The following is a 26,971-nucleotide window of genomic DNA, read 5'->3' on the forward strand; positions in this document are numbered from 1 at the left end:
ATTGAAAAAGAAGATGCGAATAGGGAGTGGGGACCTGATTGAAACTCACTGGACACGTGGCATCTTCTACTTTATACATTTTTTTTTCTTTCTGATTTGTGCTATTATTTCACTTTAATTCGTAAAGGAATTGCATGCATTTGCTGCCATGAACTGAGTTCAAAAAGATAAGAAGAAATACAGGGCACATAACAGAGCTCTAAAATGAGCTGCTCATTCACCTCCCAAATCCCACAGGCTCTGCCTTCTCTCAACCGCCCTCGACGTACAGCTTCTCCTACAATCACTTTTAGTCTCAGTCAGTCCCACGATGCAAAGCCTCAAAAGGTTTATAATGTTGCTAATTTCTTCATTCTTCATCTTTTTCTTTTTTCAGATTAATTACAATAACCCCGTCGTCGTTTTCGATTTCAGACATTCACAAGCATAATTCAAAACGACCTAAAGAAATTTGGTTCAGCAATTCAAGTTGGAGCAGCTTTGGCCACTGTAAGACACTCAAATTGTTATACTATGTTTTTGACATATGTGAAATATGGATTACCGATATATCTACTGATATCGATATTCCTAATTGTTTGTGCTTTATACTTGATGGAAATTTTGTTACCAGATTGAGCTGCCTGCATTTGCTGTGACTGGTATGAACTATGAGGAAGATTTATCGTGGACTCTGATACAATCCGGAATCGTGGGCACCTGGTACTTCCTAATCATGCCGGTAAGTAAATGTGTTTCGCCTTTATGCTTTCTTCATCAAGTTCTTATATCTTTCAGTAAAACATATTTCTGTGGTTGCAGCCGATCATCATGAACTGGCTTCGGATAAGGTGGTATAAGCGAAATCTCCTAGAGATGTATTTTCAGTTCATGTTTGTCTTCCTCTTCTTTCCTGGGTGAGCGGGCTCTTTTCTTGCCTCAATCTCTTCATCCTTCTTAAGAGTTTTCATGTTGCATTGTATAAACAATTGAATTCATTTTGATGCTACTGCGCAGTGTACTTCTTTGGGCACCATTTCTGAACTTCAGGAAGTTCCCAAGGGATCCAAACATGAAGTATCCTTGGTCCAAGCCAGACGATCCCGATCTCGTTAAAGCAGGATTCTTAAAGTACCCTTTTGCCGAACCTGAAGAGTATTCATGAAAATTGTACAAAAATCTCTTATAACTTGTATCATACAACTTCTACATAATATATAGCTCTTGCATATATCGCGAATGTATATGATTAAATTTTCGTCACATGAAAACAAGAGTAATCTTGAAAATATGAATGCAGTAGGGTAAAAGAATCACATCCTGTATCACCAAAATTCCTTTTGGATTGAAACACTAATCTGGGAACACATACGTATCCACTCCTCTTCTCATAAACATATTCTGCTAGTATTGTAAATGTTAGATGTGAATAAACTTTAAAAAGGGATCTAAATAAACACAAAAAGTTACATGAAAGAACGAAAAAGCCCAAAATGGCTCAAACCAAATTAAACCTTCAACCAAGTATTGACCTTCAACTAATTCTAGTTCCGTGTCCCATCAGGACAAAAGTATAAAGAGAACTTCTATTTTTCGCCGCCTTATTCTGAAGTAAATTAGATCGCTTTCCTCCTCATGCTCGATATTGTAAGAAAAACGAGTTGATGCTTTGCACCACCAGCTGCTAGTTGCTTCACTCACCCAGCTCAAAGAAATGGGTTTTCAGAGCTGAAAAACACTGTTAGTTTGTTCCAATCCCAAGACTCCATGTTTGGGGACACCACAGCTGCACCAACGGCCAAAGCAAGGACAATAAATGCCACACTTTTCTTGCAACCACTGCCGCGTGATAGCTTTCCCAGTAACGTCTTACAATACTTGTCTGCATCCTTGACAAGTCGCTCTTGCTCTGCAGATTCGGCCTCACCCTCCAATGCCTTCTCATTCTACAAACAAGAGTTGTATTCAAATAGCTTAAAACAACATAAAATCACAGAGTCAAATCAACAAGAAGTTTGATAAAATAACAAAATCCGTAGAAGCATCTGTGATGATGCAAAAGAACTGAAAATGATTGTCGCACCGCACAACTAGGCAAAAAAAAAAATGTATACAAAACCCAAAATAATAGAGAAGGGGCTACCTTGTGCCTAAAACTTCTGAGGGTTTCCCTCATAGGATCAAGAGGGGAGATTTTTGCAGCATGCTCTTTCCACTGATCAGAAAGCTTTTTCAGAACAGTGACGCTTGCTCTTAGGTTTCCTTCATAAACCTTGTCCTGGTAACATTTCATACACAACACAACAACAAGATTGTTAAATATGCATATATTGAACTTTGAATTCAAAGAAAAGTATTGGATGAATGCAATATGACAAGTGGGATAACTCACCCACTGCCTGAAACATTCAGCACTTTGGGTCAAACACCAAATGAAAATTTCAGCTGCTTCATTGGATAACTCAGGTGTACCTGTGAGCCAGCAATATATCAAACCCCATTTTAGACCCATCAATTCCCTAATTCTTAGAAAGAAACTACAGTGCAAAGTAAAGACGGATCAAGTTTGCATACTTGCTTCTCCGGCAGCTTTAACAGCAAAACTCAATATTTGCTGTGAAACTTGTTTCATCGCTTTGCTTCCTTGTGAGCCAGCAAGAGCCACGTCCTTTAGGGTCGGATATACAGCCTCGAACCTTTCAGTAGCCTGTACAAAGCATCATATTGAAGTTGAATAACAGGTAAATAACTCTTTTTATAAATAATTAATAGTTCATTACACAGTGAATACCGCTTTCAGTAATTACCTTTACTCTAGCTGAAGGTGCAGGAAAGGTGACTCCTATAAGTATCTCCAATGCAGAAGGTGGCACCAAACGCTCCCCCTTCCTCACAGCACCATTTACTAAAATGGTACGAGCCTTTGGCATAGACAGAATTCTGCAATCAAATAAACAAATTCAGAGTTTAAGGAATGCAACAGTGATGAAATAATATTGAGATATGACATGTTCAATACCTCTCAACTAGCTGCAGAACAAGATCACGGGACTGCGGATTACTGTTTTTGCCACAAACTAGAGGCAATACATTGCGTGCCCATGCATACAACCCCACAGCCAGGTCTCCTTGACTAGCCTATACAAGACATTTTGAGATCTAACATGAGATGTATGATAACAGGAGAAGAACTATGATAATATTTTAGCCATGAAGAAAGATCTATTAAACCTGTGTAAAATTTTAGTCCCACTTACCTGAACTATCATCCATACAATTACTGGAAGATTGTCTTGTCCTTGATACTTTGAATTTTCCCTCAATGTCGGCAATATACTGATCAAGACATCAGGTTTTCTTCGCAATACCATTGCTACAACAGTAAATATTGCAACCTGGGATTTGACAACACGTGATTTTGCATCAGAGTTGACTAGGCACTCACAAAGACAAAATTATCTAACATTTAGCAAAAATAATCCAACGTGAGACCATGGCATGATCACTAGAAACAGTCCAAAGATTGCAAATGTTGCCTGCAAAGTTTAGTTCTGCAAAACAAAAGCCTCAATGGATCTGAAACATGGATTTTTACAATATATTTTGGCCAACCAACTGATGCAAAAGAACACTTTCCAGAACACCAAAATCAATCACAAAGCATGAAACTAATTATTGGATATTCATATTCCATATGCCAACTAGAGCAATGGATAACATGCTAAGGGGCTTTTTTGGTTAAAGGAGAAAAATTAATTCTTGTCCAACCAGATGTTGTAAGAGCACAAATGAAGTAAAAAGACCCATGATTAGAATAATTCTCCTTCTGGACAACAGATCATTGAACTTAAATTCAAAAAATTATATCATTTATGTTTGGACAGCTATGTAATCTTTATTTTATTTTTATCTTAAAAGCTTTGGACATCCAAGAAATGCAGATAGTTAAAGACAAAGAAAAGTGGGAGATAAGAATTACCTGAGATTTGGATGATACTTGCTGCACACCCTTCTTGGCACCCTTTCCACCGACTCTCTGGCTTGCTAGATCTGCAAGAATTTGGTCCAAAGACTCTAAAATGAAGGATCCAAGGGACTGAACGGAACGCTGGCTGATCCAGTCAATTGATGTCTTATAAATATCCTCAGGTATATGGGAAATGGGGATCTGTTAAAAGAAAATACATACTGATGAGGATACAAAGTGTTTGCATACCGACATACGGAACAAATAAGTTACTAAGCTCTTGAAATGTATTCCACATTCTAACAGGAGATACTCAGGCAAAATGTTAAATGAGCAGGCAACTATAACATGACAGTGAACTCTAGTGACAACTGTTGGCATTAATCAACTTAAGCTACTTTGTGGACACAAATGTCACAAATATCAGGTCTACCTTTACCAGAAAATGCATGCATTAAATTGCATTCTACTAGGAACTATAACGAAGAGAAATCATGCTGCAATTCATAGGGGCGACAACTGACCTAAACGTCCCATCAACTAGTCTCCACCAAAAAGTCCAATAACCTCAAATGTTGATTAAATTCATGTGGTTGAATATCCAAGAGAGATAATAGAAGACTTGGAATAAGGTAATGTTTATCCAAAGAAAAGGGAACACAAACCAGATCATTCATAATTATTTAGCGTAAAACAACATAGATCTCCATGTTACACTTGAATAACCAAAGAGATTAAACAGCATTTAAGAATGATGCTTTTCCAAAAAATTTATGAATGACACTAGATGGAACAGCAAATACGAATGAGTATACAGCACAATGGTTCACAAAAACATCAAATATAGCCCAAAAACAGATATAAGACCTTTTAATTATTATATCAACCAGAACTCAAAACTAGATCATCAGCCATACACAAAGAACTAGATTGCGGATACAAAAGTAAAAGCATAATTCACATAGAAATTTCGAAAACTCACATCGGCAATCTTCGCCACAGTCGACTCCTTGAACATCTTGACCCATGGAAACTGGGCGGAAGTCACTGCAGAGAATGCCCAGCCGAAAAAGTCCGCCAGCTTCATCACCTGTATAGCTTCCTCGAATTGCTATCGGAAACAATCGAATTGAATAAAGTTAAATTCAAATCTAAATCAAATAATATCAAACTACATCAGAAACCGCATCGGAAAAGAAATGTCAGATCAGAACTACCACAACTCACCGGAAGCTGGATCAGCACCGCCGTGAGAGCGTTCACGTCGATCTTCGCCGCCGCCTCGGCCACGGTGACCTTAGGCTTCTTCGGTTTCTTCGGCTTCAACTTCTTCTCCTCCCCTGCCTCCTTGGCGTTCTGCGGCACCGCCTCGTCATCGCTGTCCTCGCCGTACTCGTCGTCCGACCGGTGCTTCGATCTCGCCGGAACAACGCCGATGGCGTCGGCATTGGCCGCCGCCGCCGCCCTCTGAGCTTCCTGCCGCCGCCGAACTCGCTCCTCCGCCGCCTTCTCCACACCCCGGAAAACGCTGTCTCCGCCGGAGATCACAGCGCCGGGGACGAGCCTATTCTGATTGTTGATGGATTCGGCGGCCTTGTTCTTCCTCTGGCGCTTTTGATAGGTCACCTTCTGCCATCCATGGTCGTTGTTGTTACTGCTGCTATGGGAATTGTACTCGCCGGCGTCGTGGTGGTCTCCATTGGCGATCGATTCGAGAGCTGAAGCGTGATTTTCCTCCATGATTTTTTTTTACTCTGAATTTTGGGGGGAGAGAAAATTGACAGAAAGAAAGCGAAGCTCAGAAAAGAATTAGAAAGAGAATTGAAATTAACTTCGGTAATGGAGGTGTGAATTTATGGGCGTTGACTTTAACAATTTGACCCTTCTTTTACCACGGAATTACATCAATACCAGTAGTTGGTGGAGGATTATTATCCGCAATCACTCATTTGGAAGATAAATCAATAATAATAATCACTCGTTTGGAAGATAAATCAATAATAATTAGTAATTACGTATAAGCAATGAAGGATAATTCAACGTAACAAAAAAACAAAAATGAAGGAAAATTCAACGACTAACGACCCCATTCACTCATATTTGTCTCCCAAATACAACATAAATATTTTTTAATTTATTTTTATTACTTTACCAACTGACATAATTTCAGTATAGATGAATAAAAAAATTTATCTATTTTGTACAATTACTCTCACCTCACCAATAACTCATTACATTTCAAATGATCTTTATCTTAAATGTAATATCCGGGTTTTGAACCAAAAAGAATTTAATGGATTTAGGGTGAGTTCATAATAGAAATGACAATATCAATTTTTAGGTAAATTCATAATAGAGATGTTTGTGAAAGCTTTTCCTAGTAATAATGGACAATTGGATAGGAACGGAGGTAGTTGGGAAACTAGAAATGGGTAGGGGAGCCCAATGATAGACGGGGGTCAAAAGAAATCGACTACAGTGTCTCGGCCATTTATGACAGTGTGTCACATCATATCTATTTGATTTTTATTTTCGGCTAATTACCTGAATAATTCAGTGATTTGGTTTCAGACCATCACGTCATTCAATTAGAAAGTATGGCCAGATTGGAAATAAATGCATTGGATAATTATATTGACCATTATTTGATTATTCGAATTTATGATTAAGGTCTAGATTTGATGAGTTGGTCCATTGATCTGTTATTTTAATGGATTAAATATAATAAATTTAGAGTATATGACTTGTTAACAATCAAGGTATGACAATCAAGGCACAACACGCACAGCAGCTGACATTTTTTTCAGTACTATGACACTGCTTTTTTTTCAGTACTATGACATGGTATATGGAGGCCTGCTTCTGGGCACGACCTCAAACTCAACGTCGATGGAGCCGTCATCTCTCAATTAACACGAGGTGGAATTGGGGGGGTTCTTAGAAACTCCAATGGAGTTGTAGTTGCTGCTTTTCAATCTGCTGTTCAGTATGCTAGTTCAGTGTTGCAGGTAGAGCTTCTTGCTATTCAAACCGGATTGGCATTTGTGCAACAGCAGTGTACTCACTCAGTCCTCGTTGAGACGGATTGCCAAAGAGCTGTACATGACATCAATGGATCAGCTGCTATCCTGTCTGAACATGGAATTTTAGTTGAAGACATCCGGAACACCTTAAGACGTATGCCACAAGTCAAGGTGTCTTTTGCTCCCAGAACATGCAACAAGGTTGCACATAGGTTAGCTAATTTAGCCTTTGAATCTCAACAATGTAACAACTGGGTGAATCACAGGCCTGACTGCATCACAGACCTTGTACAAAAGGAGCTTCTCCCTCCTACTTAATTTAATAAAGCTCAGTATCTTTTACCTTCAGAAAAAAAAAATCAAGGTATAAAGTTGAGTTAAATTATGGTATGTCACGATTCAATCCTTTATTATATACCGACAATGTAAAATGATCTCAACTCTTGACATTTATAATTAATATTTTTATTAATAACCTAAGAGTGTATTTAATATAATCTAACCATTCATTTATGTCGGTGCAAGTACACGTCCGTGCATTGAATCCTCTCCCATAAAAGAAATTGAAAAATATACGTTTTTTACTTATAACAATAAGTACAACAAAAAAATGGAGATTCACCTGTTTCTCTCCAAGGCTTGCGTTTTTTGCAATTTTGATCCAACTTGGTTCGAATTAAGGGTGCTCAATGGCACTAGCACCCATCATCTCCATTTTATTTGGAGGGTTGGTCTATCTGTATGTCGACGATGTTGCCTCTGACCTTCGGCTTATTAGTGACGGAGACGATTTTTGCTCGTTGTGGTGATGCTGATCCTTGTCGAATCAGGAGAAATAATGGCAGTCGTCTGGTTAGTGGTTGTTGGGCTACTAGTGCCGTTAGTGGCGGCTTGGTTGGTGATGATGGCTTCCAACTAGTACAGACATTGAGAAAGCCACCTTTGCGTAAGGTAGTCCTAGGTTCTTTAATAAGTTAGGCGGACTTTGATATTAAACCTAACATTGTCTTGGTTATTTGTAGTTAACGACAGGGTAATTTCATTTAGGTTGTCTTAGGGTAGCCTTACGTGACTCAAATTTGACGTAGCATGCATAAGGTGAGTGAGGAATTATTAGATGGTCCTGGAGTACCACGTGGCACTGTCATGTGGTGGTCCAAGCCAATAATATCACTCGAATGTGGTGGGAACCATACATGGGGTGAAAAAAAAAATTAATTTAAGAGACCAATCAGAAATCACTACGAGTCACATGGCCCAATAACATCACTCCGGACCACCACGTGTACTATGGTCCAGGACCATGTAATAATTTCCCAAGGTGAGTCATGATCAGGAGTGGAACCAGGATTTAAACATTAGGGGGGTCAAGAAATAAAAATTTATCATACTTAATCACACTATTAAAATTTGGAAGCTAAGTTTTAAAAAAAATTCAAAACTTTACACATTATTTTCTTAAAAACTGAAAACAAAATCCTTTGTTTATTACTATAAATACACATTACTACCTTCTATCAAAAGAATTTTTAGTTAATTTGTTATTACTTTCTCTAATTGGTGGCATAATCAAACAAATCATATGAATATGGGAGGGTCCAATTGCTTCAATTAAGCTTATTCCAACATCAAGGTACTCTAGACGAAAGACAAAAAGTTGGGAAAAATGGCTCGCCTCTACCTAAACCCTAGCCCCCAAGGATTTGCACTCCAACAATGGAAGCCGGCATTGGCCTCCTCTCTAAGCCATTTGATGGCCCTCCAACGCCGATTTTATGCGACGATCACCCAATTCAGCCCTAAGATCTTCATCACTTCTTTCGTAGCTCGACGGAGTGGTTTTAATGATGTGACTGATAATGATAGGTGGTCTGATATGTTCATATTCGAATCTGGGTGGGTGCGAGAATGGCTGTGGCGGATGCGGCTGCGCAGAGCTAGACTCAAATCTGGGCCATGCGTAGGCTGCGTTGCGAGGTCATGGAGTTGTCGCCTATTGAGCGACCCAGTTTTGGTGACAGAGAACCGCGTGAAGCGTTGGTCGACCTCTAGTGATCAGCGATGGCAAGGGCCACGGCCAGTTGGCTTCGCCTAAAGGCAAATGGTGAATCAATCAAGGTAGCACAGAGTTTGCGGCTTGCCACTGGGCTTGAAGTGGATTGCTATTTTTACAGGTCAGATGTGGATGGGTGGCTCAAAGCCGGCTGTGGTTTGGTGCAATAGAAGCTTCCATCGCATTATCACTGCATTTTAGGGCATCTGGTTTCAAGAAGCGGTGGTGGTGCAATCTGGGTGTTCCATTCCTGTACGTGCGGCGTCGTCGTCGACGTTGGACGTAACCAGTGCAGAAAAGGGCGAGCCCAAAGTGGATTGGGTGCACAGATCAGCCTTATGGCCCATATCAAGTTGGAGGCCCAATTGTGTTTGGGGGCCCAAACAAAGTTGGGTGCTAAGATTAAATCCAGATTTATAAAGCTCAAAGTTTTGGGCTCTGGTTCTATGGGGTTTCGAATTTGGGATCTAGAAGGATGGACCCACCAAAAATCCTAGCCGTTCGGATGGCAGTGAGAGATTTTAGTTTTTTGTTGAACTATGCCTATTTCTTGTGTTCTAGATTTTTCACAATTATAGGCTTGTTTTTAATAAGTGAGCACTAGTTGTCTAATGAGTGGTGCTAGCATACCACGTTCTAAACTTGTCATTGGTATGGCAAGGGAAGATATGTATCCATGAGAAGACTACAAACACAAAACAAATTTTTTTTGGGGGGGGGGTGAAAGACCCCTGCATGCATAAGTATAGTTAGTTCCACGCCTGGTCATGATATGTTGTTATTTACTTCTAATCTTATTAATGGATTGACAACCCTCCCTTTCAAAAGAAAAAAAAACGTAACTCTAATAAATCTAAATGAATATAGTTATTTTTTTTATTGGAATATTTTCAAAAATAACTGATTTTGACACTCTATTTTACTACCTGCAATACATTTTTGCAAGTAATAAATATATATATTGCAAAGTGAAGTGTCAAAATTGTCACTCTTTCGAAAACATTCACTTAGTGATCCCCAAAACCGCTTCACAAAAGTTGATCGATCTTTTCTTTTTATGAAGTAAATCGGTCACATATCAGAACAAATGTTAGAGGATTTAAAAAATTTATCAACAATACGCTTTATAAGCCAGCTATGTCTGCCCTCTAACTGAGAGAAAATGACCCTATGCACGTGAGCATCCAAAGTCTCTCTTATTTACAACGGTTAAATCATCAATAGTTGAATTATTTGATGATAAAAATTTATAAGCGATCTGAATATGAGGGATATATATTACAAGTTAGATTTTATCTTATGTTTGCTGAAACTATAAAGGAAAGAAAAAAAGTTTGTTTTATAAACTCAAGCATTGGCTGTCGATTTTTCACCGACTCTGCAAGTTTTGAGTTAACGCACTAATTGTTAAACCAGTTCGTTTATACATTTACATGTGTTTCCTCCAACTTCCAATACATTATACATAGCAATTCCTCTAGTTTTGCTTATACCAAAGTGAGATTAAATATATATATATATATACAAAATAATGCTTACACATGTTTTTTATCCAAGAATAACGTGAATAGGAAAGTTTCCGATTTATAGCTTACGACTTTACATGTTTTGATTTAACAGTTGCACTAATTGTGAAGCCAGTTGCTGTAACATTTCCCTCTCGCGACACCAACTACAATATTATAGCTCGAAGGTGGCGGTGTTTGGAGAGTGGGTTTATCCTCAATACTTATCTTTCAATTTTGCTTTTGCATAATTGGGCTACCCATCTAATTGGGGGTGTGGACCTTTTCCCCGTCCGAAAGCAAGGCCTAGTAACTCTGGGCCTTTCAATTTTCCCAGTAGAAAAGAAAAATACGTAACTTCCCAATTTGCCCATCTCTCTCCTCCCAACTTACAATCGTGCCAGCTCTCGCCGATCAATTGAAACTCTCGCCGCCGCCGCCGCAATAGCTCAGCTCCGCACCGGTGAAGCTTCTCTCTCTTCCATCTTTCTATTCGCTTTTCATTTTTTCTTTTCCGGATTCTGACGGCGTTGCAGGTGGTGGTTTCAGCCGGACAGTTCTGGTGGCTCGCGAACCTCCGGTGAGTTCGCTTTTTTCCGTTTTCGAATCGTTGATTGAGAAAATTTATAGCCAAACTTAAAAGTATATAGAGGTTTGTTGTGAGTTCGTAGCTAGTGATAGAGCTATGCATGAAAATCAGAATCTGTGAGTTCAAAACTAAGCAAAAGATACTATAAACCTAAAGGATTGCATACGTTTAGTTAAGCTGAGTTAGTCTTCTTTGGATTGAAATAGAAAGAGTTTCAAATGGTTTTGCAATTTCTGTAATTCTGATTTGTACAGTAAGTTTTCACTTGTTGATGTTTTTTGTGTATTCTCAAAGCAAGCATAGTGGGAATGCGCTTTGTAGTTCTTTCTTATTGAGTTAAAATGTTTGGGTGCTTATTTTTTGGTAGGTGATTGAATGCGTAGTATATGCTTTACTCTCTCACACTCTTTAGATTTGAGTTTACTCTTAATTGTATGCTGACTCCACCTTCAAACTCAATGAAATTGCACAGTGATTTAGTAGCATTAGATAGTGAAGATGCCCCGTAGGCCGATGAGACATCGTGGACTGGTGATATCGCGTCCTCTGACCTTTTCCCAATTTGCTCGTCAATCGGCCGCTAGGGTTGCCTCTGTTTATACTGCCAAGCGTCAAATGCACACCGCAGAAGTCCTTCAAAAATCACCGCCAAACTCCGCAGGCATGATTCTCATCCTAATGACTCCTTTTGGTTTAATATGAATCTCGCCTTATAATTATTCTCTCTATCTGTCAACTTTTTTTGGGCCTCTCCGTGCCTTTCAGGTAATAAATCAGTAAAGAATAAGTTGAAAGCCAAGAAGGAACAGTCTGAATCTTCTTCTTCTGAAGAAGAGTTTGATGTAAGCAAAAACTTCTGGGGGTAACTATTCATTCTTCATATAATTACAGTTCTGTGTTAGAATGGCTGAAATTTCAACAGTATTAATTCTTCATTCAAACTGTTTATACTTGGATTTTTATGAGATTTTGGTTCGTATCCGTAAAGGGAAATGTTCAAGTAGATTTTGCATTCTTTGATCCAAAAGCCGATGACTTTCATGGAGTGAAGACCTTGCTGCAGACCTACCTTGATGATAAAGAGTGGGATTTGAGTGGTTTTGTAGACTTAATTTTGGAACAGACCACTGTAGGGTCTATTGTTAAAATAGAGGATGACGAAGATAATGGAATTTTTGCTCTTGTTACCGCCCTTAACTTGGGGAGATACAAGGCAAGTAACCTATACCTCCGCATTCCAATAAATTACAGTCACATCTTTCTGCTATTACATTGTAGGTTTGCAAGTTATGGCTATACATAGACTTTTGATGGAACTTCTTTCATTCTTAACAGGACCAGAAATGTATGACAGAGATTAGGGAGTTTCTCCTGAAAGTTTCTCAGGAGGATGTAATAGATGACCTGAGATCACTTTTGGGAAAGGAAGCACATAGTGTTGGTCTGTTGGTCTCTCAACGTGTGACAAATTTACCTCCACAGCTCTTGCCGCCTCTTTATGACGGCCTCTTTAACGAAGTCTCTTGGGCTACTGAAGATGAGGTTAGAATCATTAGACCGATAATATAGGATTATGAGCTTGTCTATCTTCAAATCTTCTGGAAATGAATTCCTCTACTTGATTTATATTTGTTGTTTCACTCGTGGCAGCCAACAGAGGAGCTCAAGAATTCCTTTCGATTTAAGTTTTATATAATAGTCACTAAATTTTACAAGGTAAGCCATTCAAGCATTTCTCCGTTCATTGAACTCTCTCTCTCTCTCTCTCTATGTCTTCCATTTATTTTGTTTCTTGATGCAAAAATACAGCTCAAAACTGCTGGCCAGAAAAGGAAGCATAGTGTTAATGAAGAGGCAATAATATATTTAAAGCCAGAAGATGAAATATTTCACAAGGTACTGATTATTTGATATGAAATATCAGTTTTGTTTTTCACATCATTTACTAATCGTATTTTCAAATGTATTTCAGCTCAGCTCCTGGTCCTTTGAATTTTCTTTGAACTCTCCGCAGATTGCACCTCATGAGGCAAGTAGTAATATGACTGCCTGTCCTGATTTCTCAGTATAGATCTCTAATCCATTATGCTATGATTAGTTCATCTCCAAAGAAATATGGGAGGGAAAAATTTTAATCTCTTCTTAAAGTTACTATTTGATTTGATTCATCTAGTGGACCCACAAACATAGATTGAGAGGTTACACGGAATATTTGTAATACACACATTCACCAGCATTAATCAAATAGGTAAAGCTTTTACTAGGACAGTTACTCAAGATCTTGGCAATACCAAGTTAGACCAAAAATTTCACGTGAATAGCGTCCTCTTTTACGCTAGTGTATGTGTGGTCATTCATTGCCTTTGTGACTATAACAATTCGTGGTGTTTTCATTATTTATTCTGCAGCTAAGAAACTATCAGCAAACGGGGTTAGTCATGTCTGTTAAAGCAGACAAGATCTCTACGTTCCAACAACAGCTGCAATCTTTAATCGAGGAACCTTGATTCTCATTGAAAGGTTGCTCTTTTGGTCATTTGCCTCAATTATTGTTCGTCATAGTCACGTTCACCATAAGTTGATCCATTGCATCTGCATCTCTGTTTGCAGGTCCCAAATGTTGATTTCCTTTTGCCGCTGCCTGAATAATAGAGAGAGCTGCATTTTACAACCTTCACGTGGTGAGGATCTAAGAACCGTTCATTAACTTTATTTGGTCCCAAACGGTCCCTCCCTCCCTCATAAGATTTTCATCGAGAAAGTGAAGTCTCTAATGGAAGGTACAGACATGTATGGAGCAACGTGTAGTGGACCAGTATGCTCTCTATTATCTTGGATATCTAATATGAACCAATAAGGAAAATAGACAAATAGGGAATACCATCTGGATGAGAGTAAGGGATTATGAATTTATGTAAAAGACCAAAGAATAGTACTATCGACTTCCATTATTTGGGCTTAAAAATTTTGTGTGGCGGTTAGAACAATAAGTAGGGTTTGTTCTTTTAACGTTGACAATTTCTTTGAAATTCCTTAGTCTTTACACGGTTAATTACATGCATAATTTAGTCGATGCCTTCCGTCTGAGTCCTCTCTTCCTTTTCTTCTTGGTTTTACGTGCGATATGAAAGCTCAAGTAAACGTGGCTGAGCCCATATTACCATAGTGAGGCCGTAGATTTCGATCAGTAATTTTTCCGACCCAGTAATTGTGTGGATAAGAACGTGGCTCTCTCTGTTCATTGTGATTTAGGATGCCATTTGTTCTTTTTAATGATACCATTAGTTGGCAATTGTATTATAACGATCAATCATTGCGTTTTATTTATTCATAGAAACAGAAATATGCGTTTCCCTATCATGCATTATGTAAGCATATGTGTCCTTAATGTTTGTAGTAACATATATATATATATATGTTCTTACACAATAATTAGAGGCTAAACAATTCTAAATTTTTTCCTTTTCTTTTCTAGGCTTGAGAAAATCTAATACAAACTCGCTTGCATATTAACAAATCAAAGAAAAGGGATAAGATTAGATAAACCCGCATTTTCTGGACGTTTCAGTTTCATAACCCAAAGCTTGACCACCTTTAATGATTTTGCTTAAGAATTCTTTCATCTTTAAAGCAACTGCAAATTTACCTAAATTGTTGTACAATGCATCTGACACTCTTATTCGTCGACATGAGATGATGCAAAATCATTAATTAACAGCTAACCACGAGCATTTGCTGTGCATTAACTTTCTTACGCGTCCATCACTTATCTTAAACCATGATGTCCACATCCCAAATTCACTTAATTAAGTGCACATTAAGCCACCAGATAAACAATAATCCACCATTGTTAATGAATAATGTAAGGGTCACGTGTCATTATCAACGAAAATACTGTAACACCTAGGTACTTTTACGTGCATGTAAGAGTAAATATCAGATTATTCGCTGTTTAAAAGTATTGAAGTACCAGTGCTGCGAACTTTTAAATTGTAAATTATTTGGATTCTGCCCGACCTAATGAAATGGATCTAATTGCTCCGAAAGAGTCATGTTTTAAGTTGATTCAAAGCATTGAAATTTTAAAACTGCGAATTTGGATTGTGCTCCATCGCTGAGATAATCTAATGAATTTTAAGTCTCAAACTTTATACTCTAAAATATCACAAAACAGTGACGTTTTATACTAATTCAAAGGTGTTAAAATTCTAGAGCTGCGAACTTTTAAATTGTAAATTATTTGAATCGTGCTTCACCTGATGAGATAATTCTATAATTTTGAGATTCAGAGATTTAGTACTCTGAAGTACCATAAAATTGTCACGCAAGTGCGAACAGTTGTGACTAATTTTCATGCAAAAGAGAAAAGTGTAAAATAAGTTCATGTTTATCTGTATGTGTGTGTTTGAGCTGTAGTCGTTGTTGTGGTTAGCCCTGATGGTTTTCATTGGAGGTCGCGCCCCACATCACTCTCCTCATACTCGTACCACTTTATTTAATTTCCGATTTTCTATAATAATACTAAACCTGGCAACGATGGGAGCATCATTATTATTCTTACTACTCTCTCTCCCCTCTGCACAAACCCAGTGAGTGGTGGTAGTGCAAAACCAACCATCCCCCAGAACCCCTAGCCTCCCCTAAATGTTCAGATTCTAAATTTGATAGCCCCTCTTTGGTTTCCGAGCTAATTACCAAAGCAAATCGCAGAAACCCAGGATGAAAAGAGAACATCAAAGCCACCCCCACCACCCTAATCCAAACCCTTCCATGGCTTCCACATCCAATGATAAGGCAGGTAAGGCGGCGATATGGGAGGACTCGCAGCGCGACGACGGCATGGATGAGCTTCTGGCTGTGCTGGGCTACAAGGTGAAGTCTTCCAACATGGCCGATGTGGCCCAGAAGCTCGAACAGCTTGAAGAGTTCATGGGGACAGTTCAGGAAGACGGGCTCTCCCAGCTGGCTTCGGATACGGTTCATTACAATCCCTCGGATCTGTCGACTTGGCTGGAGAGCATGATTTCGGAGATAACTCCGCCTCCGAATTTCGACCCGGTAATGGCGGCGCCACCGCCGCTGAATCACCTCGCTGGAAGCTCTGTCGTGCTGGACGATTCGTTTTTGGCTCCGGCCGAGTCCTCCACCATAACCTCTATCGATTTTGGCGATCAACAACACATGAACACGAACAGCAAATCTCTCAGCCCGCGAACCCAGTTCGAGGACTGCTCGTCCTCCAATTACGAGCTCAAGGCCATACCTGGAAAAGCCATTTTCAGCAGCCAGACCCAGTTCGATTCTTCCCCAAGAGAGCCAAAACGGCTCAAACCTTCTTCTTCTTCAGATTTCTACTCCACCACCACCACCACCACCAACAACTCGTCTCTCCAACCCGTCGTCTCCCTCCCCAACAACGAGTCAACTCGCCCGGTGGTCGTGGTCGACTCGCAAGAGAACGGCGTCAGACTCGTCCACGGCCTCATGGCCTGCGCCGAAGCCGTCCAGCGCAAGAATTTCGACCTCGCTAAGGCCCTGGTCACCCAGATCAGCTACTTGGCGATTTCACAAGCCGGCGCTATGCGGAAAGTCGCCACCTTCTTCGCCGAGGCTCTAGCCCAGCGGATCTGGGGGGTCTACCCTCAGCCACCGATCGACCACACCTACTCCGAGATGCTCCAGATGCACTTCTACGAGACCTGCCCTTACCTCAAATTCGCCCATTTCACAGCAAATCAAGCCATTCTCGAAGGCTTTCAAGACAAGAAGCGAGTCCATGTCATCGATTTCTCCATGAATCAGGGGATGCAATGGCCGGCTCTCATGCAGGCCCTCGCTCTCCGACCCGGCGGCCCGCCCGCGTTTCGCTTAACCGGAATCGGCCCGCCCGCCGCGGATAACTCGGACCATCTTCAGGAAGTGGGCTGGAAGCTGGCCCAGCTAGCCGAAACCATTCATGTGGAATTTGAGTACAGAGGCTTTGTTGCTAACAGCTTGGCTGATCTAGATGCTTCCATGCTGGAGCTCCGGCCGAGCGAGGTCGAGTCTGTGGCGGTGAACTCCGTCTTCGAGCTTCACAAGCTGTTGGCTCGGCCCGGTGCGATCGACAAAGTGTTGTCCGTGGTGAAGCAAATGAAGCCGGAGATTGTGACGGTTGTGGAGCAGGAAGCGAACCACAACGGTCCGGTTTTCCTGGACCGGTTCAACGAGTCGCTGCACTACTACTCGACCCTGTTTGACTCGCTGGAGGGGTCGGTCAACAGCCAGGACAAGATGATGTCGGAGGTGTACTTGGGGAAGCAAATCTTCAATGTGGTGGCATGTGAGGGACCGGACCGGGTCGAGCGGCACGAGACGCTGGCGCAGTGGCGGACCCGGTTCGACGCGTCCGGTTTCGCTCCGGTTCATCTCGGTTCCAACGCGTTCAAGCAAGCCAGCATGCTCTTGGCGCTCTTCGCCGGCGGAGATGGGTACAGAGTGGAGGAGAACGACGGGTGTTTGATGTTGGGGTGGCACACTCGGCCGCTCATCGCCACCTCGGCCTGGAAACTCGGCTGCTCCCAATCGGTGACGCAGTGAGTCGGGTCAACGCGTTGGGGTTTTTTTTTCTTTCAAATATTTGGTGCCAACCAAACAGGGCCTAGTGGTGGGGTGTCAAATGCCCGCCTCGAGTGAGTTGGCCCTCAATGTGCTATTCTGAGCTGGGGTGCGTACGTTTAGGGAGATTGAGACCCACAAAAGCCCCCACCCACCATTACCAAGTCTCTGTTTTTGCCTTTTTTTTTTTACTTAATTTTGTCAAAAGGGGTTATTTTTCTGGATCAAGAATCAAGAGGTGGATGATGATAATGATGTGTACCCATGTTCATATGTTATATGTAGGTTGGTGGTGATAATAAAAGAAATTAAAACCTTTTCGACTACCATTAATTGTTGTGATCGCTTTCGAGTAATCGAAATTTCTATCCTGTTTCAGAGCACGAAATTTCTATCATATTTCGGAGCACTTCATAAATTCTAGAGCATGGTAAATGGTTCTCGTAACATATTTTGTAGAAGAGGGAAGTAATCAATATGTTTAAATCAGTTAATGTGATTCTGTGATGTGGAAGAATATAACCAGTGATGAACTAGTTCCTTTTACTTGTGGAATGATGATGGAAGTGAATTGAGAAAGGTGAAAAGACTGAAAGGGCAAGAGGTTCTTCTGTTCTAGATATGCTGGATTCCACTGCCGACTATTTGTTAGTGGCGATAGTGTTTTATTAAAAATGTCAGGTCCCGTTTGGTTGACAGGAATGTTATAATTAGAAAATGAATTCTACTAATTTTCCTTTCAAGGATGAAATGAAATGGACGAAGTGGTGTTAACTCAGTGGTTAGAGCACTCACTACCTAAGATCTAGGTCATGGGTTTGAGTCACCATAGGAGTAAGAGTGAAATCATTTGATCCTTTTTAAAGAAAAAAAAAATGAAATGGAATTGATTTAGCATTTCCATTCGTGGTGTTTGGAAGAATTCAAGACTTGAGATTAGGAAATGGTTTGAGAGAATTAATTTGTTAATGATATTTCAATAATGTCCAATCGAATTAAACATGGAAGATTTAAAAAATATATATATAAATCTAAGAGACAAGCTTTGGGTTCGAGTCACCATAGAATCATAGAAGTATGAGTGAAATCCTTTGATCCTCTTTAAAGAAAAAAAAATGAAATGGAATTGATTTAGCATTTCCATTCGTGGTGTTTGGAAGAATTCAAGACTTGAGATTAGGAAATGGTTTGAGAGAATTAATTTGTTAATGATATTTCAATAATGCCCAATCGAATTAAACATGGAAGATTTAAAAAATATATATATGAATCTAAGAGACAAGCTTTGGAATAAAGGATAGAGTTCAAAGTTAAATTCCATCAAGAAATTTTTGGATTGAATTTTAAATTTGTAGAGTTGCTATAATAGATGGAGTCATGTTCTTCTCAAAAAAAAAAAAAAAAGGTCATGAGAAAAATGAATGAGTGGAGATAAAAATTATTAATTGACCATATTTCATGAGGGGCTAAATAAGTAAATTTTTAATTCCATTGAATGAAGGAATTGAAATACCACACCCTAGATAGTATTTCTATTCTTGCTCTTTTATGGAATTGAACTTCGATCAACTCATTTATTTTACCTTCATTTTCAGACTTATAATTTAACCAAACACAACAATTTAATGAAATAGAAAACTATTTCACATTCCAGATTTGATTTCTTGACTAACAAATGGGGCTTCAATGTGCTTTAAAGTTATGTGGTAAAGGAAATGAATAAATGCGTTAGACAAATTGTACGTAGTAATTTATGATGGAAAATAATTGAAGGTGATAATTGAAGTGAAGTATTGGAACCCCACTCTTCCCCAGAAACTAGTATAAATTGCAGGAATCCTCTTTAATGTCAGGAAAGCACAATCATAATTTAGAAAGTGAAAGAGAGGCTCAATTATGCTTTTTCTGATGTACATTACCATACTTTGTTCAAAAAGTAGGCCTTTTTGCGTGTTGGTATATATACTACCTTGATCTTACTTGGCTTCTCTCAAACTTTATGATATTATTACCAACATGTACATGTATTATTCCCTTTAAATTTTTTCTTCTTTTTCATCAACTTTTCCACAAATAACTGGTGCAATAGTTTCTTCAGGGTTTCTCTTATTGGAATCTTAATTTCACACTTGGGTTAATGCTAGGGTACAAATGATAATTATGAATGATGTTACCGAACAAAACTTTCACATGGCTTGTACAAATAAAATATATTATACTTTTTTGCAGTCTCCGGCCCACTTTTTTGGTAGTGTCAATAAAATTTGAATTAAAAATCTTTCTGATATCAGTTTTTTTTTAAATAACTAATAAATGACAGTCTAACACCGATATATATGTCTAGAAGACATATAATACAATAGAATACGCAGCACTATATTTTATGAATTAGGTTTTGATACCTAAGAAAACCCTTGAAGGAATTGAAGGAGTTTGAGATTCCTGTTCATCACGTTCTTCAGATGCTCAACTTTGTAACCCTATTGCTATCATTAGGGTTTAGATTATTAGTCTGGATTTTTGTCTGTAACGGCCAGATCAATTAGTTGTGTATATATATATATATATATATATATATATAATTGTGTGTGTATATATATATATATATATATATATATATATTTAGAAGTAGGGTTCCTGGGAAACTCAGATGATAGGACAGAATTTATTCAAATTTAAGTGGCATCTCTTTCTCAAACGTATATATATTACCATATAAGTACGTGGCTGTATATTCATGTAGTTTAGGTACTGCTCAATTGCTCATACCAAGCAAGAGGTATGAATAAGTTACAAACTTCTTCGTTTGTAATAGCAAACTTCTTTGTAATAGCAAGAGGTACTCTACATCAATAATAGCAAACTTCTTCGTTTCCCGAATTTAGTTACAAATAACAAAAATCATATTTATACAGTTATAAATCTAAAATGAATTGTTAAGTTTGTAAAAATGCAATATAAGTTATAAAATGAATAAGAATTGAAAGTTGATCTACCCAATTAAAGTAAGTTTCTCATGATTTTTTTATTCTTTTATATTCTTTGTTGGAGTTCAAGAACAAATTATTGACGACCACCGCCGCCGCCACTATTACCACCACGACCAACTTTAGTACTCTTAAAACTTTGTATAAAAGCCAAAGTCTTAATCATGAAATTGAAAAGGAATTCAATTACATTTTCTAATTAGACGTACACAATTAAGAAGAAATATCTATAGAAATTACGTATGATTAAAAGAAAACACCACTCTTCTATCAACAATACAAATCAATCGTATTATTTATCATTAAGCCACCTAGATAATCCTTTGTATGTCAACTTTCTCTCGTTTAATTTGACATGAAAATTAGTTTAATGGTAATGCTGCATGATCAAATAAAGGTGTAACGTTAATTGCGTATCCTTAACAAAACCAGATTTTCTACGCCCTATCATGATCATTTTGGGTTAACCACAATAGCATTATTCAAACTATAAAAATATCATTTTAGGGTGAAACTGCCACTATATATTAAATTATAGAGGATCCAGATTCCCACTGCTTTTTGCTGCCCCATCTTTGAGGAAAATATGTTTAAAAATCAATTAGGGTTTGATTTTATTTGTTAATCAAGTGACTGTAGGAGGCAACAACTTTTATGCAGACCAGTTATGAATTGGAACTATGAAAGTAAGCACCCAAACCACGTTAGTCTTCGCATATTGGACCATCATATAATTACGTAACAACACATTTGTCATATACACTATTAAACTATATCAATTCATTTTTTTTCAAATGTAAACCGTTTTTTCATTCAAAACAACTCGAAATTATATATTATAAGAGATACAAGACTCTAACTTAGAAAAAAGTTAGCGATACATACCATTACTTGCAAAAAGATAACATCTAAATTTTAACTTCATTAAACGTCTGTTTTCATAAATTACTAAGATCGATCGATCTAAAGAGTTATAGTGAATATTTATAATTTAATTTGAAGTATCTAATCAAATAATTCATGACGTAGTAAGAAATGTGGAATAATGGAGTAACAGTGTTTAATGTTGCTATCATATACAATGTAACAAAGGGGCCGAGGCCAAAAAATTGCTTAATAAATTAGTAGCTAATGGCCAACTTGGTCCGTTTGAAGACCTTAATTAATTTAATTATTGAGATCACATCACATCACGCTCCATTTTTAATATTAATTTGTGAACATCTCACAATCTCATGCACTATTCTCCAATCTCCATCACATTACCTGTGCACACTTCCACAAAGAAAAGCACAAAAGCCACAAAGCTGAGGACTTTTTCTTCTTCTTCTGCTTCTTCTTCTTTATTAATTGGGAAAGAAAAGGATTTTTGGGTGGGCTTATTTAATTTTGAGGGGAAGCCAAGTCAGACTGAAATAGCCAATATTTTGGGTTTGAGAAGCTATGCTGGTAACGGTGGACAGAAGCTTGGAAGAGACTGACTGGCCGGCCGGCTGATATATAAAAAGAGTAGATCCGGAGTACCTACGTAGATCCATTATGAAAGTGCAGACTTTTCCCTGTCTATATCATCATGCAGATTCAATAATCAAAAATATTTACTCAAAATTTTAGATTTCTTCATTATATAAGCTGATTTAAATCTGTAAAATTTTAATTAGATAGAAAATTAAACAGACAATTACAGCATGTCTAATAAAATCAGAATGATGACTTACAATAATAAATAAGTGGTTAAATAATTCTAAACGTCTCTATTTCACTTTTTTTTTTCGATAGCTAGAGAAGCCGAACCTTTGAACAATTTGATCATTAATAATCAAATGTTTATGAACGCTTTATTATTTAGAGATTTGCAAGCATGTTTGTCTACGCAATCGAAAAACACATACTTACAATCTAAAAACGCCATGAATATCTTTATACTTAAATAATTTATAATACGTTTCATAACATATGATATTATGATAGTAAAATTTTATCATAGATATGCTCCGAAACATGATTAAGTTTTCATTTTCTGTTTTCATCGAGGAAATGAAGATCAAAGCGTACGTGGAGTGTTAGAGTAAGCAAGCCAGCTGCGTGCATGTTCAACAGTCAGCAAAGAGAAGCAATTTCAGAAAAACATTCTGTTTAGAATGGATAACGAATATGTGGAAATCCTATGGCGATTTGGTTGATCTCCGTCGTTGTTAAAAAGTCAGAATCACTCGGGCAAACCTGAATATGACACTCTTCTAATCAGTGTCTTTTAAAAGAGGTCGCCTATATAAAACTTTGACTAATATACCACACACTCGTGCAAAGTCCCAACTAGGCAGTTTCAATTCTTCACGTTTTCCAGCTTTCTCTATTATGGCTTAGCTACCAGAAAATATCAAATATCTCATTCATTCAGTGGATTGGACCCTTAAATGGCTAGATGTGAGAAAATTTGAGGTTTGAGTCGACCAAGTAGTCTATTACAAGTTAGATATCCGGCTAATCTTTCTTAAAAGGAACAAATTGTACGACTTGATTGTGCACAAAGGCTAAAACCCTAGCTTGCTATGGAGTAGTTTAAAAGCTTTTGAGCCCTAGATGACTTTCTTTCCCACGTGAAGTAGTGAAGTTTCCTAGTGCTTTCAAGAAATTAATTAGAGGATAAACTTTGGGCTAATTAGTCTACGATTAGAAAATGCTTTGGCCGGCCTCACTTTTTAATTGAATGCATGCATGGAGTACTTCAATACCAACTTGGTTTTAGACTGATTGTTTGAGTGATATATCCACTGACATTGAAGGCAATTAAATTGGTTAATCACACTTAATTTCTTTCATTTAAAGAGTTCATGACTTATCACACCAGGATTTATTAACAATGGCCAAACTTTGTTGGTCAGAGAAATTAAACTTATACCCTAGTAACAAAATATAATATATTTTCACCAGATCAAAATTATGGCGATTAGTTTAAGAAAAGATAGCAACTCAGTATTTTATACATCATTTACTCATTGTAGGTTAGCAACACAACGTAAAACTCTTTTCCTTAATTCATACTAGATAAAACCGTAAAAGTCGTCAAGTGTTAGTTTTCCTTACTTTAAAGCTGAATTTCGGACAATGCAACAAGTAACAGAGTGAGAATTTTAAAGGGTTTTTTACATGAGGTAAGAGCTATACAGGAGTTAAGTTATTCACTCTTAGTTAAGGCTATGATGACCTCATCCGAAAGAAGATCACAGCTAGCTTACATCAGCATCTAAGCTGAATCGCTAATAATTTCTTTCCTATTTATTCTATTCTTATCATAAATGTAAGCCCAAAATTGAGTTTCTTGGGCCGAGTAACATTAAATGTAGCCTGATTAATTATCCATCACCTTGGCTAAGAGCTTCGGTAGTGAAGAACCGTTCGTTTCGTAAATGAGAAAGAGCTTCAGTGAAGAACCGTTCGATTTGTCTGAACAGCCAATTGTGAAACGAAAGTGTCATTTTAAAGGGTATCAGTGGTGTTTTCAGTTTTTTGTTAGCGTGATAATAAGAGTTATTTGTGATTGGTTGGTTAGACATGTCACGATGTCTTTGAACCCGATATTTTTATGTGGATGAGTCTAGGCCGAAAAGGAGCCGATTCAAGGCGACACGTACGGCAAGTCGGCAAGTATGAACCCAATCAAATCCTGACGTATTATTACATTTACATGAATGGATCGAGACATTGTTGAGGATAGGTCACTATTGTGGAGCACGGTTGTTTCACTCTCCATGTGGTTGCTCATTCTCACTCACTCTCAGGAGACAGAAATAGTAAACATGACATGAGCTTAGCTTTCTAAGAGCCAAATCTCTTTCTTATTTTAGCCAAAACATAGTCGATGATGATGAACTGTTAGAAACAGAAACTAGTACAGAATATGGTGGAAAATGGTGAGTGGTGAGAGAAAGCAAATTAAAGCATATTTGTTGGCGCATGCATCACTTCTCCTGAAACTGGTGGGAGGCCGCCGCGTGTTCCCACGACCCCAAAGTCGATCAAATTTGGGATCGACACGAGTCTCGGTGAATGCACGGTACTAATCGTATGATTGACATCTTTCCTGTGGAAGAAGAAAAGAAAAAGATATCTCTTTCAGCCCTTCAGAAAAAGAGGGTTCGGGTTTTTCTGGTTTTGTGGGGTTTTGATAGAGATTGCAGGGTGGTCATGTAGAATCTGCTACTGCTTATTTCAGACATTGCAAGTGGGAAATAATGTAGAATGATAGAGATTGAGATAGAGATGGACAACGTTTTCAACCCTAGATAGGTAGTTTGCACAAAAATCTCCATCATATCAGACATACACACATAATCTCGCAGTGTGTAATGCATATAAGTAACATTTTCTCTCTCACAATTTGACCATCAAATTTCTGCGTGCACAGCATACATGCATGAATAGTAAAATTTTCACATGTTAAGAACTAAGAACTGTATTGTCTGAATATTATGTACTCTTGGTGTGTAAAAGTACAAACTACTGTTAATGCATTCGAGGATTTCGAAACACTGTGTAAAGCCAATATACATATAGTCATATTATATGGAGGGTCGTATAGGGTATCTTGATGTATGTCATATATTTATTTTATTTTTTTATTTATTTTTTTATTAAATTAATGTAGTGGAAACCTATTTAACCGGTTAACAGGTTACCCACTTAAATGTTGACATGTGTCATTTTTAAAAATAAAATTTACTATATTAACAACACATTCTATCTTGATATGTAATATTGTTCAGAAACAAGTAATAGATAATGTCAAAATAATAAATTGCACATAGTATAACTAAAATTACGACTCATGACCAGGGACGGAGTCACTACAAGGGCTGTCTGGGCTATAGCCCAAGGGAAAAATTGGGCCAAAAATTGCCAAGTAGGGGTATAGTCCAAATAAATAAAAAATTAAAAAAAATAATGATGCTTTGCAATTGCTGTCGGTCCCAAGCCGAGTATTGAGTACTCTCACTCTCTCCCCGAGTTCAAATCGATTTTGATTCCACCTTCCAGAGTTCCAAGCTCTAGCCACCGAGCCACCTCCCTATTCAGAGTTTCAGTCCGCCTGAGCTACCTCCTCCGCCACCGTCCACCGAGCCACCTCCGTTGTGGTCTGCATCTCTGGATTCTCTGCGACAGTGCGACTCATGCTCCTTGAATTCTTGAAGGCTTCAAATCTTCAATCCCTAAATCTCAAATTCTCAGGTAAACACCGTATACCCAAATACCCAATACCCATGCTGAGTTGCTGTCTTGCTGATGATGTTTGAATCGTGAATTTGTGATGTTTGGTGTTTAGGGTGAGGTCGTAATTGGGAATTAGAAATGGCCGAATGGGTTGATGAATGATGACTTGATGTTGATAATTGGGAATGGGCTGAATCGGTTGATGAATGGTGATGTGGTGTTTGATGTTTGGTGTCCAGATTCCACATAATTGGGATTTTGGTGAATTTTTTTTTTTTTTTTTTGGCAAGGGTTGATGGGTGTCCAGATTCCACATAATTCCACATAAATGAAAGATAAAACCATCAAATACAAATCATGTAGTAATCAAATGATTGAATACCTTTCCATATGAATGCAAATGGTTCCATGACAAACTTAATTCCAAAGCACCAAACCTCGTGCCAAATTTGCTCAAGGATTCAATGGATTATTCAAACATTACATTAGTTAGAATAATTTGACATAGAAACCACGATCTATGATTTTGCAAATCAAGGACAAGCTGGCGGAGTTAGCTGAGGAGGTACGTAAAAGAGATAAGGATGCTCATATTCCTACTGGAAATATAAACATGAAGGAGTTTGATAAAAAAAAAAAAAAACCTGCAGATATTGGAGATATGTCATCTCCTCCGTGCACTGAGAATGTCATCTGGAACATCCATGAAAAAGAGTTCTGCGCAAAATATTTGTTAGGCTAAAATTAGCCCAACCCTCTGAGGAATCCTGGCTACGTCCCTGCTCATGACCACACTTATTGTGGTTATTGAAATTGAGTGGTCAAAGATGTAAATATCATAGTAGAACAACTTTTATCAAATGGACACCATTGATTATCAAATGGAGAATTTCCTTATAATACTAGGTGCTCACATATCTTTTGCTCTAATATTAATTTTACCATGTTCACAACACAAATGTTGTTAGAATTGTAAAATGGTTGATAATCTTGCAAATGATAGTGTTTGAAATAGTTACTACAAATAGAATAAAAGTTACTACTTTTACATCAATTGTTG

At 38.1% G+C, this 26,971-nt stretch overlaps 4 protein-coding genes across 6 annotated transcripts; 3 read left to right on the top strand and 1 right to left on the bottom strand.

The window, feature by feature from the left end:
- Positions 1-131: 131 nt before the first annotated feature.
- On the top strand, positions 132-1,219 carry LOC112197745 (NAD(P)H-quinone oxidoreductase subunit L, chloroplastic). Its single transcript, XM_024338560.2, has 5 exons — positions 132-327; positions 415-489; positions 614-721; positions 802-896; positions 997-1,219. The coding sequence occupies exons 1-5, from the start codon at positions 205-207 to the stop codon at positions 1,142-1,144; spliced, it is 549 nt and encodes a 182-aa protein (XP_024194328.1). The 5' UTR covers positions 132-204; the 3' UTR covers positions 1,145-1,219.
- An 83-nt stretch (positions 1,220-1,302) lies between these two features.
- Positions 1,303-5,770, bottom strand: LOC112197744. Of its 2 annotated transcripts, none has more exons than XM_024338559.2 (10): positions 5,174-5,769; positions 4,929-5,057; positions 3,959-4,147; positions 3,237-3,374; positions 2,999-3,117; positions 2,787-2,919; positions 2,554-2,686; positions 2,372-2,451; positions 2,123-2,257; positions 1,303-1,925 (listed from the first exon to the last, which is right to left on the bottom strand). In XM_024338559.2, exons 1-10 carry the CDS (start codon positions 5,684-5,686, stop codon positions 1,686-1,688), a joined length of 1,809 nt encoding a protein of 602 aa, XP_024194327.1. In that variant the 5' UTR covers positions 5,687-5,769; the 3' UTR covers positions 1,303-1,685. The 2 variants fall into 2 exon arrangements, with proteins under 2 accessions (XP_024194327.1, XP_040373718.1); XM_040517784.1 differs by having other exon boundaries at positions 1,824-1,952; positions 5,174-5,770.
- A 5,091-nt stretch (positions 5,771-10,861) lies between these two features.
- On the top strand, positions 10,862-14,203 carry LOC112197534 (protein BCCIP homolog). 2 transcript variants are annotated; one of them, XM_024338261.2, is made up of 11 exons: positions 10,862-10,990; positions 11,064-11,107; positions 11,589-11,777; positions 11,882-11,958; positions 12,105-12,329; positions 12,452-12,658; positions 12,767-12,832; positions 12,926-13,012; positions 13,089-13,145; positions 13,525-13,636; positions 13,727-14,203. In XM_024338261.2, the coding sequence occupies exons 3-10, from the start codon at positions 11,615-11,617 to the stop codon at positions 13,621-13,623; spliced, it is 981 nt and encodes a 326-aa protein (XP_024194029.1). In that variant the 5' UTR covers positions 10,862-10,990; positions 11,064-11,107; positions 11,589-11,614; the 3' UTR covers positions 13,624-13,636; positions 13,727-14,203. The 2 variants fall into 2 exon arrangements, with proteins under 2 accessions (XP_024194029.1, XP_040373426.1); XM_040517492.1 differs by having other exon boundaries at positions 10,863-10,990; positions 11,077-11,107.
- A 1,352-nt stretch (positions 14,204-15,555) lies between these two features.
- LOC112196962 (DELLA protein GAIP-B) lies at positions 15,556-18,042 on the top strand. Its single transcript, XM_024337467.2, has one exon. It carries the CDS (start codon positions 15,836-15,838, stop codon positions 17,693-17,695), a length of 1,860 nt encoding a protein of 619 aa, XP_024193235.1. The 5' UTR covers positions 15,556-15,835; the 3' UTR covers positions 17,696-18,042.
- The last annotated feature ends 8,929 nt before the right edge of the window (positions 18,043-26,971 follow it).

Source organism: Rosa chinensis, chromosome 4 (assembly GCF_002994745.2).
Source record: "Rosa chinensis cultivar Old Blush chromosome 4, RchiOBHm-V2, whole genome shotgun sequence".
Classification (NCBI taxonomy): Eukaryota; Viridiplantae; Streptophyta; class Magnoliopsida; order Rosales; family Rosaceae; genus Rosa; species Rosa chinensis.

Excerpts from the sequence above, each read along its gene's own strand:
- LOC112197745 (XM_024338560.2), top strand. The coding sequence starts at position 205 with ATGAGCTGCTCATTCACCTCCCAAATCCCACAGGCTCTGCCTTCTCTC. Across the intron at positions 490-613 it reads TTGGAGCAGCTTTGGCCACT|ATTGAGCTGCCTGCATTTGC; the intron begins GTAAGACACTCA and ends TTTTGTTACCAG. Across the intron at positions 897-996 it reads GTCTTCCTCTTCTTTCCTGG|TGTACTTCTTTGGGCACCAT; the intron begins GTGAGCGGGCTC and ends GCTACTGCGCAG.
- LOC112196962 (XM_024337467.2), top strand. The coding sequence starts at position 15,836 with ATGAAAAGAGAACATCAAAGCCACCCCCACCACCCTAATCCAAACCCT.
- LOC112197744 (XM_024338559.2), bottom strand. The coding sequence starts at position 5,686 with ATGGAGGAAAATCACGCTTCAGCTCTCGAATCGATCGCCAATGGAGAC. Across the intron at positions 2,687-2,786 it reads CACCTTCAGCTAGAGTAAAG|GCTACTGAAAGGTTCGAGGC; the intron begins GTAATTACTGAA and ends TGCTTTGTACAG. Across the intron at positions 2,452-2,553 it reads TAAAGCTGCCGGAGAAGCAA|GTACACCTGAGTTATCCAAT; the intron begins GTATGCAAACTT and ends GCTGGCTCACAG.
- LOC112197534 (XM_024338261.2), top strand. The coding sequence starts at position 11,615 with ATGCCCCGTAGGCCGATGAGACATCGTGGACTGGTGATATCGCGTCCT. Across the intron at positions 13,013-13,088 it reads AAGATGAAATATTTCACAAG|CTCAGCTCCTGGTCCTTTGA; the intron begins GTACTGATTATT and ends AATGTATTTCAG. Across the intron at positions 13,146-13,524 it reads CGCAGATTGCACCTCATGAG|CTAAGAAACTATCAGCAAAC; the intron begins GCAAGTAGTAAT and ends TTTATTCTGCAG.